At 40.3% G+C, this 14481-nt stretch overlaps 1 protein-coding gene across 6 annotated transcripts in view; it reads left to right on the top strand.

The window, feature by feature from the left end:
- Window positions 1–634: 634 nt before the first annotated feature.
- Window positions 635–14481, top strand: part of REV1 (REV1 DNA directed polymerase) — a 49282-nt gene continuing 35435 nt past the window's right edge. Inside the window, exons 1-7 of one of the 6 annotated variants that reach the window (XM_067466830.1) lie at window positions 639–1020; window positions 4077–4233; window positions 7517–7604; window positions 8403–8473; window positions 8911–9043; window positions 10432–10600; window positions 12446–12595. In XM_067466830.1, the coding sequence (XP_067322931.1) occupies window positions 8417–8473; window positions 8911–9043; window positions 10432–10600; window positions 12446–12595 (509 nt within the window). In that variant the 5' untranslated portion in view covers window positions 639–1020; window positions 4077–4233; window positions 7517–7604; window positions 8403–8416. Of the gene's footprint in view, window positions 1021–4076; window positions 4234–7516; window positions 7605–8402; window positions 8474–8910; window positions 9044–10431; window positions 10601–12445; window positions 12596–14481 lie in introns of all 6 variants that reach the window. The other 5 variants (XM_060769771.2, XM_060769772.2, XR_009631094.2 and 2 more) reach the window with 5 other exon arrangements.

The raw sequence follows: 14481 nt of genomic DNA, 5'->3' as shown, positions 1-14481 counted from the left end.
CTCTTCTCTAATTTATCAAGATTGGTCATTGCTCTCCTCCCAAGAAGGAAATGTCTTCTGATTTCTTTTATGATCTTTTGTTGTTGTTTAACCTGGCTCTACTCACCATTTGCAGTTTTGCAAGGTAAGTCCAGCAATGGCAAAAGTCCTCTTTATTTGATGCCCTATTGCACGGGTTTATTTTGTGTAAGGATTAGTCCAGCCCTGCCTTTTTGGGATGTCACCCTCCAAGGAAGGAAGCCCCGCCCCCAAACAGTATTCCGAATGAAGCCGCGCCAGACTCTCTCCGGCTGCAGTTCTCCGGGCCCCGCTAGGGGTCGCTGTGCGCAGTGTGTATCTATAGCCATCGGGTCTATATATAGCACTCCCCTCAGTGCGGCGGCGGCGGGGCTGGCCCTCTTCCTTCGCGACCGGGGAGATCAAGCAGCGCCGTCACAAGGACGCCACCGCCTCTCTCCCTCTAGAGGGCGCTGCAGTGGAGGCAAGGAAAAGGGAAGCGAGCGAGGTAAGGACACGGGGGCGTGGCTTGCTTGTCCGTCTTCACCAGACGTCACGTGACGCTGGGACGCTTCAGAGGGGGTTCCTTCCTTCCTTCCTTCCTTCCTTCCTTCCTTCCCGCTTTCAAAATAAAATAAAGAAATAAATAAATAGGGGAGGAGGTTGAAAAAAAAAAGGAGGGAAGTTCTCTCGCTCGCGGTTGCCGTTGGTAGCGCCCGCGAGCCACTAGGGGGCGCGCGCTCTTCCTTTTTTCTCTCTGTCTCTCTCTCCAGGACTAAAACGGCAGCTGGTGCGCGCGACGAGGGAGGGAGGGAAGGCGGTTGGTGGCGCGAGGCTCTCCTCCGCGCGCCGTGCGTGACGCGGTGTGTTCTGAGGGAAGGAAGGAAGGTCGGCGGCGGAGGGGGAGGGGGAGGAGGCGGCCGAGAGGGCTGTCGGCGGCGCCTGAGAGGAGGAAAGAGGCGGGACGCGATGTGAGGATCCGCGGAAGGCGGCGGCGGCGACGCCCCAGGGACGCGGCAAAAGGTGAGGCGCCTTGACAGGAGCGAGGAAGGAAGGACGGAAGGAGGGAGGGAAACCGCGGCGGAGCTCGACTCCCGTTTGGCCGCTCCTGAGGCGGAGCAGGCCCCAAGCCCTCCTCGCGCCTTCCCCAGGGCCGGCCGCCCCATAATCGTGTGCTCTTGTGTGTATATGAGAGGCATGGAGGTGTCAAAGCAGGGGAGGACCGCCTCAGACATAAGGCGGGACGGAGGAGGCAGGGTGGCCCAGCGGTCAGGCAGAGAGCGCCTTCCGCCCCCGGGCGCGTCGTCTGCAACCCGGGCACGTCCCGGGAACCATGGCGGCCGATCGGTGCCCGTGGCTCCTCCGTACAACCTTTGCCTGCAGCCTCCCTGCCTGGACTGACAGGCAGCTGGAGTGGTGCACTGGGCCACCTCAGGAAGTGCGGGTTTTTAATGGAGTCTAGAGCCCCTTCCACACAGCCCTACATCCCAGAATATCGAGGCAGAAAATCCCACATTATCTGAGTGTGGACTCAGATAACCCGGCACAAAGTAGATATTGTGGATTTTTTTGCCTTGAGATTCTGGGATATAGGGCTGTGTGGAAGGGCCCTCAGATAACCCAATTCAAAGCAGATATTGTGGGATTTTCTGCCTTAATGTTCTGGGATATAGGGCTGTCTGGAAGAGGCTTAGGAGGCGTTGTTGTTATTGTTGTTACAAATCTTTATCCTCTTCTCTAGGCTCTCCTGAATCAAGCCTGGCTTGGCATTTCTAAGATATGGAAGGCTAATTCTAAGACCACTGTAAAACCTGAATTATCCTTTAGGGTGTGCGTGTGCATCAGAAGCAACTTGAGAATATACTGCAAGTCGCTTCTGGTGTGAGAGAGTTGGCTGTCTGCAAGAATGTTGCCCAGGGGACACCAGATGTGTTACCATCTGGTGTCTTCTCTCATGTCCCCACATGGGAAGATGGAACTGACAGATTGGAGCTCACCCCATCTTGCAGATTTGAACCACCGACCTCAGGTCAGCAGTTCAGCCGGCACAAGGGTTTAACCCAGGCATGGGCAATCTTTGGCCCTCCAGGTATTTTGGGACTTCAGCTCCCACAATTGCTAACAGCCTCAAGCACTTAAATGGCTGAGGAAGGGGCCTGAGTCTGTTAGGAATTGTGGGAGCTGAAGTCTAAAACTTCTGGAGGGCCGAAGTTTGCCCATGCCTGGTTAGACCTATTGCACCACCAAGGCGCCATATCCTCTGATGACGAGCCTACTTTACATAAAACAGGATATCATAACTGTGCTTGGAAAATTGAAGGTGTCAAACTAAGTAAAGGATTTTTTCAAAGGATTTTTAAGCTGGAAAATGTAAGGAGAAAATAGTCATTACTCTGGTTAGAAGTTCTGTGGAGCTGGTCTTGGAGGATAAGAGCACAAGTCAATCATCTCTGCATTTAGGAGCCTATGGGTTTGCATATTTCAGTCCCTTCCTTCTAACACAGTGGCTCCCAATCTTTTTTGTCCAGAGACCACTCTCCAACATTAGTACCAAAAGGGTTATGAATCAGTTTTCGGTCAACTTAAGTTTCAGTTTGGTTATTTGGAGTGCCAATCCAGAAAATTGCATTGGATAGACCACATCAGCTCTAGTTTCTGATTGAGAACGAATGCCATCTGCTCACCCATAGAAAACCATATAGCCTCACCACTATAAGAGGGTTTTGTGAGACTAGTCACTCTTGTTGCAACAGTGTAGTAACGGTGAAGCCGCGGACCATATTTTAGTTCTTGTGGTTGGGAACCGCTGTTCTAGCAAGAGGGTAAATAAAGCATTAATGTGAATTATTCTTTCAGGACAAAAAGATCAGACAAATATCTTGGTCCATTCCCTTTTTGCTTACTCACCAAGAAGTAGATTCATAGATTGGATCGAAACCACAATGTATTAGACGCTGTAGTATCTGGACACTGTTGTTTACTTTAACTTTGTTAAAACAAAGAAAACGGCTTCCACATACATTGTTGTCTATATTGTCTTTGAATAATTGCCTATATGTAAGCCACCTTGAGCCCCCTTCAGGGTAGGGAAAGATGGGGTATAAATAGGGTAAATAAATAAATAGACTTTTTCCTTGACATTGTCCTTTTTCCCACTGTAATAGAGGCCCCCATCTTTTATTTGCTGGGCTTTGTGTGGTTTACTGAGAAACAAGGCCCATTGTATTCATTGAGACTTAAATTCCTTATGTTTCTATAAGATTGTCTTTAGGCATAAACCCTAGTACTAACCTGTCATTATTTTTAAGGAAGCTGTCAGTGAAATTACATGCTGCTTTTTCCATTCTTGGTTCAATCTCTTCTTTCAATGAATATTTTGCATTGTCACATTCTCAGTATTTGGGATTTCCAGGGTATCAAATGAGCATGCCATTTTAAAAAAAATAACTGTAATTTTAAAAACAGCTTGACATTAATACTGTAGCATAGTCACCCCTTTACTTGTGTAAATCTTATGTAAAGATAAGCTTTAAAGTATTTAAGCACAAACATTGTCCTGCTTCTGAAATGGTGTTATTTGGAATGGGATCCCATGTAGGGATATGTTGATCAGAACTAGCAATGTAGCACAATACATTTAAGCCAGGTATGCCTTCCTTTGAATGTGAGTTGTGTGATGTTCCACACGTGTACCAGTCCTCTCTGAGCAAGGAGATCTCAGCTGCATGATTCACCCCAATAACATTTAAGTTTTCTAGAATCAGTGCATGTGGAGTCTTCTTTGTTCAAGAAAGCCTGTGCACAGTGAAGGACCACTGCGACCCAGCCTCCAACTGTAGGCAGTTGAGGTTCACAGTTCTGGAAAATGTTGTAAAATGAAGAAATGTGAGAGAGATCATTGCAGTTCATTCACAAAGTCAACTTTGAAACTAGCAGATTCTCCTGGGATAATATATTCTTCTCACACATTCTGTGATAGTTCATTTATCTCATTCAGGATATTTGAATAATTAGAACAAGTTTTGTGTATAGCCACTGTTAATAATACAATTGTACTTTCCACCTGTTATTTCCTACAGACTTGCCTGTAATCCCACCCCCAATAGAAACATGAAATTCTGGATAACAGGAGTGCTACTCAAGGTTTACAGTTCACTTGGTAAAAATAGTTGTGAGCTCTGATTGATGGTCCTTTTGGAGATGATCCTTCCAATCTCAAAAGCACACAAAATGGAGGTGACATGTTTTATTAATTATAATAGATTTGCCTTTTACTCGTATGGAAAAGAAGAGAAATCCACATATACAGCAAATTATGAAAGTGTACTTGGCTACAAAATTACCCCTGTAGATTTTGATGTTTTATACACAAACCCAATCAACTCTCTATCTTCCCCCAATCTTTCCTTAGAATGTGACTGGAAAGTGAAAAGAAAAGAAGGGGAGGAAGACATTCATTACTCTTTTCTATAACACCTTAGTGTCCTTTGCCCCATATGTCACCTTTCGTTCACACGAAAGGTGACTTACCCAGTAAAAGCTATGGCATTTCCTCTCTCTTCATGGTTTGCATGCTTCCTCCCAACCATACCCTTAGTGGGTTGTTGTAGGTTTTTCTGGGCTATATGGCCATGTTCTAGAGGCATTTTCTCCTGACGTTTCGCCTGCATCTATGGCAAGCATCCTCAGAGGTAGTGAGGTCTGTTGGAAGTAGGAAAATGGGTTTATATATCTGTGGAATGACCAGGGTGAGACAAAGGACTTTTGTCTGCTGGAGCTAGGTGTGAATGTTTCAACTGACCACCTTGATTAGCATTTAATGGCTTGGAAGTGGCTGGGGGGAATTTTTTGTTGAGAGTGATTTGATGTGCCTGATTGTTTACTCTCTGTTCTTTTGCTGTTGTAATTTTTTAGTTTTTTAATACTGGTAGCCAGATTTTGTTCATTTTCATGGTTTCTTCCTTTCTGTTGAAATTGTCCACGTGCTTGTGGATTTCAATGGTTTCTCTGTGTAGTCTGACATGGTGGTTGTGAGAGTGGTCCAGCATTTCTGTGTTCTCAAATAATATGCTGTGTCCAGGTTGGTTCATCAGATGCTCTGCTATGGCTGACTTCTCTGGTTGAAGTAGTCTGCAGTGCCTTTCATGTTCCTTGATTCGTGTTTGGGCGCTGGGTTTGGTGGTCCCTATGTAGACTTGTCCACAGCTGCACGGAATACGGTAGACTCCTGCAGAGGTGAGAGGATCCCTCTTGTCCTTTGCTGAATGTAGCATTTGTTGAATTTTCTTGGTGGGTTTGTAGGTGGTTTGTATGTTGTGTTTCCTCATCAGATTCCCTATGCGGTCAGTGGTTCCCTTGATGTATGTCAAGAACACTTTTCCTCTGGGTGGATCTTCATCTTTACTCTTGTGGCTTGTTCTTGGTCTTGCAGCTCTTCTGATGTCTGAGGTGGAGTATCATTGGCCTGTAGAGCCCAGTTTAGGTGGTTCAGTTCATCTTGGAGGAGGTGGGGTTCGCAGATTCTTTTTGCTCATACCCTTAGTGTTTCTTCCTCCTGTTGGACTGCAGAGTACCTGCAGATAATACCTGCTGATTTTATGTCACATAAACAGAAATAAAGCTGTGTTCCATAACAGAAACAAATATAATTTACCTAATGTTATATAAAGTGGTATGTTAACTAAATAAGTTCTGAAGTCTTTCTTATTTCTTTACTATTTATTATCTACCCACCTTTTCTGGCCTCCCTTAGCATTGACAGTGCCAGTGAAAGATAGCACTAACCTCTTTCCAACCAGTGTTTGACTTGGTGGACATTCCTCAATTTCTGTAGGGAAATCCCAGCAGTATGATGTACAGAATGAATGTGGGAGAGCCTCTGCATTTGTGTATCTGTCTTTCTTCAAGTAACCTGTCAAATTATAGTGATATCAGGAATTTCATAGGATTTTCTTAGGCAAGACATACTCAGAGGTGACATTCCCAGTTCCTTACTCTGCAATTTAGCTTACAGGACCTGACATTCATTGGTGGTCCTTCATCCAAATACTAAACAGACTTAACTCTGCTTACCTTCTAGTTTCATACATAATCTTTTTGTAGTCGCTCACAATTTTTCTCAATTGGGCACTTAGAAGACCTCTTTAAAAGCTGCTGAAAGTTCATATGCTGTGGTAAATGCTTTTGAAATTGAACAGACTGTAAACCAGGGACCATATTTATATGTTTGACAAATGGTGGACACAAGATAAAGATAAGATTTTTCTCATTTTTCTTAGGGGATTTATAGAATTTGTTTTTCCAAAGTAACTAAGAAGGGAGAAAAATCTTATCCAAGACTGGGGTGGAGATCTGGTAAAAAATTATTTAGTATAGCCTACTTCATGGAGGCATTGGGAAAAATAATAAGCATGCATAATTCGAATGTTTTGTAGGATGAATGATTTCAACTGTAAAAGAATTAGATAAAATAAGCAATTTTTAATAGATATTTTAGGATATGGTATATAAAAATCACAGTCATGGAAGGCCATCTCTATACCGTTCATCTGAATTCTTGTTTATGGAGCTTAGATTATTTGACTTTATAAGGGGTTAATATCAGGCAGGTTGTGGCAAGACTACACTTTCTTGTTTGGCTCCCTGGGGAAACCATAATTGATCCATTTTCCATCATGGATTTGGAAGCTGTCAATATCAAATTACTAAAGTGATAGAGAAGTGACACAACCTTCATTCTGCCCTGCTCATCTTTGTGGGTTGTTGTAATCCCTACTTACAATCAAGGAGTTCAAGGTCCTGATAGATGTTTTGCATGAATCCTCAGATAGAAATGGCAGGAGATGTTGATTCATATAAAGACATCGCATTATGTATGTATAGGCAAATAGAAATGTTCCAAAATAAAAATAAAATAATAATATCAAAACATTTCTGGTCCCAAATATTTCAGATAAGGGATACTCAACCTGTGTAAGCTTATGCAATGTGTCTTAATATATAAGCTTTGCCAAGACTTACATAATAAAGAATTGAGCAATAGTGTATGCCATAATAGTACCGTCGTTAATTTTAAGGTGCTGAAGTGCTTTGTTGTTGCAGGTGTTCATACTTCCTTGTGGCTGAGGGAGGGCAAGGGAATTAATGAGTGTACAGAAGATAAGCCCTGTGGGATCTTCATGACTCTTCCCAGTGTACATTTCCTTAACGATATTTATTTCAGTGTCATAGTTTTATGACTTTGATTATCATAAGATTTTAACATTGATTCCAGTCTTTTCTCTTTTCACCTTATATCATTAATAAACAATTGTTAATTGAGGAATGGTATCAAGTTTATCTTTGCCTGCAATACAACAATGAGGCCCCTGAACCCACCAAAAACATCACTGCTCCCCCCCCCCCAAACGTCCGAAGCCCACCAAAAATTTTATTAACTTTTGTTGCAGTTTGCACCTCAAAATTAAACCCAAAGCCTCCCAAAAACAAATTCCTCAAAACCCTCTCCATCTTGCCACAGAATCTACCATCTGCTCCAAAATGGTGATGGCAAGTCATCTGATGTCACCCCTGGTCACAATTTTGGAAGACAAAGCAGGGAAGCCAAGGTATTTTGGTGCGCACTTGCAGGGCAATTTTACCATGCTTTTGCTTCCCCTGAGCAGCTTAGCAAGGTTGGGCAGAGAGAAATCAAATCCAGGAGTCTTGGTTTTAAAAAAGTATCTTGAGTTAAAGTAGCCCCTGGAGAAAGCCAAAATCAAGCAAATTTGCCCCCATACTATAAGTATAGGTCCCCCTGGTGGTGTAGCAGGTTAAACCACTGAGATGCTGAATTTGCTGACCGAAAGGTTGACAGTTCAAATGCAGGGAGTAGGGTGAATTCCCTCTGCTAGACCCAGCTTCTGCCAACCTGGCAATTTGAAAACATGCAGATGTGAGTAGATCAATAGGTACGGCTTCTACAGGAGAGCTTACAGCACTCCATGCAGTCATGCTGGCCACATGACCTTGGAGGTGTCTACAGACACCATTTGGCTTAGAAATGGAGATGAGCACCACCCCACAGAGCAGGACACGACTAGACTTAATGTCAGGGTAAACCTTTACTTTTCACTTTTATAAGCATAAGGAAGCATTTTTCATTTTAAAAAACACAAATATTTAACCATTTTTAAGATGAGGTTGCAGCCTCAAGGGCATATTTAGCCCCCAGAAATTGTATCCCCAGGTTTAAAAGTTTTCTAAGGAATTTTCATACATGTGAATTAATATTTGTGAACAGATAGCTAGTGCACTTACTATCATATAAAGTCTTTCCAGTATAAAGATTTCTAGAACTAGCGTTATTTTTTATTTTAGAAGTGATACTGAAAATAACCTTTTGTATTATTTTTTTTCCTTCCTAGTTAGAAGCTTCATTATGAAGCAAAGTGGTTGGAGAAAACGTGCCAGTGACAGAGATGGCTGGGGAGCCTGGGTATGTTCAAGCTGATAATGTTCTAACAAAATTATAGATGTAACTTTATAATTGCATGCTTTTCAGTGGTGAGATGATTTTAGCATAACTGTTTTATTGCTACAGTGTAGCCAAATATTATTATCCTTTGACTGACTAGAACATGATGTTAATCCATTCATTTTAGTTCATGTGAGAAATCTGATTAGGAAAATGCCTTGCATTAATATTCTTACAGGTTTTCTGAAGCAGCTTAAATTGTGTGTGTTTCATTTACATACACGCACACACACACGTACACAGTATATGTGTGCAGTTGTTTCATTTACACACTTTAGACCAAATAAAGTTTTCCACAGGAAAAGCTAAATATATATCAAGTCGTTTTCAGTGGCAGTTGATACCATTATCACTTGCTATCTATGTAAACAATATCTTATCTTTTATTTAAAAACAAGGGAGGATATATGTCTGCCAAGGTTCAAAAACTGGAGGATCAGTTCCGTTCAGACGCAGCTATGCAACTACAAAAAGATGGAACTTCCTCTGGTATCTTCGATGGTGTTGCTATTTATGTCAATGGTTATACAGGTGATATTTTATTTTTCTCATTTAGCTATTTAAACCTCAAGTTAAACAAAAATTATGGAGTGAAGCAGTGAATGAGAAAGTCTGTAGGGAGTTTCTCAAGTCACTTCTGACACGATAAAAGAAATGAAAATACAAGCAATTTTAAGCTATGAATTTTAAATGTACATTTCATTAATATCAGTGTTCTAATCTTATTTTGTGTTTATCTGTATTTTATGTTTTTTTATTTATCTCCGTTTTAGCCATGTTGTCTCCTCTCTTTGAGCCGTGAGGAGAGGTAGATAACAAATAAATTTTAGTAGTTGTAGTTGTAGTCATGGTAGTATTGTTGGCTGTCACAGTCAGAGGTTTAAAACATTGTCCTTTTTATTTACTGGAATTATGGTGGTTTTAAATTTGCTTGATGTTTGAATAGTAGAGAAAGCTAAAGAATGCCATGAGCCATAACTGTTAAAGTTATATCAAATTACATTAATTCTACAGTATAGATGCACCCTCAGTGGCTTTATATCCCCGACTTGGGGAAAAGGCAGGATATAAATAGTAAAATGAATTGATAATGAACGATAATGAACTGACCCGGCGTGTTTTTAATAATTGTTTATTTGATGTCTTTTTTTAATGAATCTGTTGAATGTTTTTATAATTGTGATGGCACTGAATGGTACTTGCTGTGAGGCCACTCTGAGTCCCCCTTCGGGGGTGAGAAGGATGGGTACAAATGCACGAAATAAATAAATAAATAAAACCAATGTAAAGTACAGATGAAGACAGAGCATGCTGTGGAGAGTACAGAAAGCTAAATTTGAAGGAAATGATATGATGTGCAAATACTGAAGCTTTTGTTTAACATACCACTTATACATGCCAATGGCAAACTCCTTTCTTATGATTTTGATTGCCTTTTCTGAGCATCACAGACGAACAAGAAAGAGTAAAAATATGCTTAAGGAAATATCAAGTGTAAAAAACTAAGAGAAAGGGGGAAAGGAGTGGTGTATACTAGAAAATGGCGTGTCTGATTAACTACAACTCTGAACAAGAGTTCTCCATAAGACAACATTTTATTGCTTCCATTTATCTTATTGTAATAAGGGAAAGAAAAAAATATTTCAGAGAATCTCAATAGCTGTTCTTGGTGAAGAAGTTCCATGTAGAAATATATTTCAGAAACACGCCCATACTGAAATTTTGGAAATATTAATTTCTAATAGACTGTCATTACTTAAAGAAATGTTAGCTCATTATTATTTTTAATTCCTTGAAGGTTCTCCTTTATTTTGAAATATTTTAGAAAAATTAGTTAAGTAATAGCGCAGGAAGGCACTGATTTAGTAGATTTTAAATTTGTAGTTTGTGTAGATAAATGTTTACAACTATTATTACAGATCCTTCATCTGACGAATTGAGGCATCTAATGATGTTGCACGGAGGGCAGTATCATGTATACTATTCTAGATCCAAAACAACGCACATTATTGCTACAAATCTTCCAAATGCCAAAATAAAAGAACTCAAAGGAGAAAAAGTAGTACGACCAGAATGGATAATAGATAGGTAAATACTGGAGAAAAATTGTATTAACTCCATTAACTCAGTTTTAATGTTTAAGATATGTGGGCAGATGTCTTAGCTTAAAAAGATAGAAAATGCTATTGCCTTCTTAAATATTGTTCGTACAGAATGTGTTTTTAATTATTTTCTATTTTTAACACTGATCATATTCACTGTGTTTAGGGTTATCCTGCAGCTCTATGATATCTGTTGTATTAGGAAGTGAGTGTCACATTGAAAGTTATGTTATTGAGTGTATGACAAGTTAATAGCCTATTCATAATAGAATAACAAGACTGTTTATTAAAATTAGTGTTACAAATTTAAATCATAATGTTTTTGATGAGTTTTTTTCATATTGAAGGCACTTTCAGAACACATTAGATTGTTATTACATTATTGTGTATTAAAATATTAGGAAAACAAATTATCTGCGTATTCCCCTAGAAACCAACCACATAAATGCTAACAAGCTTTTTAATGTTTTTTTTAATTAGGTAACATGATATTTCTGTAGTTTTGTTAATTGCAGCAGGTATTGGTATTTGATCTTTCACCAAGCTTGTTAATGTACAGGTTAAAATTAGATAGGAATACACCATAAAGGAGTAAGCATTAATAATACTAAGATTTGCCAGTGCATTTCCCTAGACCATGCATGTTTACATTTCTTTTCTGCATAACAGGGACTTGGTTGCAGTTATCACAATATAAGCCCTTTGAGAACATTTTAGTGCTGCAATTGGGTGTTATGAAAAAGCTGTTACTTCCAGAATGTCATGATTTAACAACACAGCTTGAACAATAACGTTTCACTTGGTATATTAAAAACATCAGTAGTTCTGAATGTAAAACTGTTAAGATGAAGTACGTAAACCAAAGAAACTGAAAAATGTGAAAAGGACAAGTGGTCTGTACAGAAGGTAGCTTGTTTCATATATTCTCTGTTCAGTTCATGATTGAGGTGAAGGTGGCTTGATAGAAGTTACAATATGAATGTCACCTTGTTCATCTTCCCTTTCCAACAGGGCTAGAATTCCTGAGTAGTTAAGTTCAGGATTTACTAAAAGCCATTTTCTTTAGTTAATTGTGCTTTGCTTTTCCTTCTATACCAGTATTTAGATTTTCAGAAGCTCATTGCCATGAAGTGATGGAAAGTGTGTGTGTGTGTGTGTGTGTCTGATATTCAAATAGACTGCCAGTCCTTGCATGTTTACCGAGTATCCGTTTTTATTGAAGAATCCTCAGAATCCTAGTCTTGGACTTGTTAAGAACTTTCCAGTATAGTTTATATTCAGAGAATATAATATATATGGGGGAATGGGGAGAGATAGAATAAAAATAATCAGAGAACAAAACACCCAGAAATAAGAGAACTGTGTTATCAGTCAGAAATAGGTTGAGTAGTCCTTATCCAAAATGCTTGGGTGCAGAAATGCTTTCAGTTTTGTATTTTTCCGTGTTTTGGAATATTTGCGTATACAGGCAGTCCCCGAGTTACAACCATCTGACTTACAAATGATTCATATTTAAAAATGAAGGTGAGGGATATATGTTTCATGTGCATCATGTACATCTAGCCTAAAGAAAATATTATACATTATTTTTAATAGTTTTATGCATTAAACAAAGTTTGTGTTCACTAAATCATCAGAAAGCAAAGGTGTCACTATCTCAGCCTCCCATATGAACAATTTTGGATGCTGGAATATTTAGACTGCCATGGGTTCTCTTCTAGGAAATGCCTTTCCCACAATGCTTTAAATACTGAAGAAAGTCTATATATGACATGTTCTCACTTACTGCTCTGAAGTTATTGACAGTTAATATCTGTATATTTTGTTACAGCATAAAAGCTGGGCGGCTCCTTTCCTATGTTCCATATCAGCTTTACACGAAACAATCAAGCACTCAGAAAGGCCTCTGCTTTAATACCATATGCAAAACTGAAGATCCTATCCCAGGTCCTAGCAATATCTCTGTGGAGATCAACAGGGTGTAAGTACTTTGCTTGGCTTACTAATTCAGTTTTATGTTGGCAGATCAGCTCTAATCAATTTATACTGATAACACTATGTAACAAAATTTGAAAAAAAAATCTGTTCCTGATTTGAAAGTGTTATTCCTATTTAGTTGTGTGGAACGTACTTTGAAAGTAATTGTTATACTCCAGAAATTTGGTTTTTTGTGGTAGCCACAAACTATGTTGATTTGGTTGGGACTCAATGAGATATTCATTAAAAACTATTGCAAATTGTGCTGCAAAGTTTAATAAACCTTTTCCATGTTTTTATGATAGAACCAATTGGGAAATGACACTTATAAGCCCAGGAACAAAATTGTGTTACATTGTGCAATGTTTGTACAGTTCTTTACAGATCTCAAAACACCCTTCAAATTATATTCTTTAATGGAGGGGACTGAGTTGACTTCATTTTTGGTTAACTTTAAATTTGTACAGCTGTCTTCTAGATAAAAGCGCCTCCATATTCAGTGATAAAGACCTGCAAGTCAATCGACAAATTATGCAAATTATAAATGTTATAGTTTCCCTTCCCACCCCTCACTGATCCTCTTGGAGGGGAGCATTTTCATGTGACACACCTGTGGACTACGAACAACACACTGGTGTGTCCTGACAAACAGTTTGGAAAGCTCTGGTCTAGAGGATTATATATGGCTAAAATACCAGTTAGGGATTCCAGATATATTTAAAGTAAAGCACTATTGTAGCATGATGTATTACAGTATACTACACAGGAGGTACTGTATTTTCTGGCGTGTAAGACTACTTTTTAACCAGTGAAAATCTTCTCAAAACTTGGGGTCGTCTTATGCGCCGGGTGTTGTCTTATAGGGCAGGTGCTGAAACTTCCAAGCCAGACTGGAAAATTTGCAGTTGGCACATATGGTGGAGGGATCTCAAAAACGGCCATGGCCATCCCCACCACATGCGGCGACTGTATGAAAGCAGCAAGGGCAGCACTGTACAAGTACGTTAGAAGAAAATCCACTCACCAGGATTCGTGGAAAGAAGTGCCTTAATGATGAGGTGAGGGGGCGCCTCACCGGGAAGGTGTAAGTGAAGGGCAGAGCAAGCTGAAGGTGTCCGGGATGCCCAGGGTATGCAAAAAAGAGATAGAGCAGTTCTGTGCCCAGAAAAACACACTTCTTTCACCCGTGTGGCCTGCCCTTATATCCTATTACCATACCTCCTGCTCTGTCTCTCAGATCTCATTCCTGAAGACTGCAGTGAAACAATGCAGGCACGTATGTGTGAGATCTGAGAGGCAGAGAAGAAGGTACGATCATAGAATCAAAGAGTTGGAAGAGACCTCATGGGCCATCCAGTCCAACCCCCTGCCAAGAAGCAGGAATATTGCATTCAAATCACCCCTGACAAATGGACATCCAGCCTCTGCTTAAAAGCTTCTAAAGAAGGAGCCTCCACCACACTCCGGGGCAGAGAGTTCCACTGCTGAACGGCTCTCACAGGAAGTTCTTCCTAATGTTCAGATGGAATCTCCTCTCTTGTAGTTTGAAGCCATTGTTCCGCGTCCTAGTCTCCAAGGAAGCAGAAAACAAGCTTGCTCCCTCCTCCCTGTGGCTTCCTCTCACATATTTATACATGGCTATCATATCTCCTCTCAGCCTTCTCTTCTTCAGGCTAAACATGCCCAGTTCCCTAAGCCGCTCCTCATAGGGCTTGTTCTCCAGACCCTTGATCATTTTAGTCGCCCTCCTCTGGACACATTCCAGCTTGTCAATATCTCTCTTGAATTGTGGTGCCCAGAATTGAACACAATATTCCAGATGTGGTCTAACCAAAGCAGAATAGAGGGGTAGCATTACTTCCTTAGATCTAGACACTATGCTCCTATTGA

This window comes from Anolis sagrei, chromosome 3 (assembly GCF_037176765.1).
Source record: "Anolis sagrei isolate rAnoSag1 chromosome 3, rAnoSag1.mat, whole genome shotgun sequence".
Taxonomy (NCBI): domain Eukaryota; kingdom Metazoa; phylum Chordata; class Lepidosauria; order Squamata; family Dactyloidae; genus Anolis; species Anolis sagrei.
The sequence above is the reverse complement of the archived record's forward strand: the minus strand, read 5'-3'. Positions and strand labels throughout refer to the sequence as shown.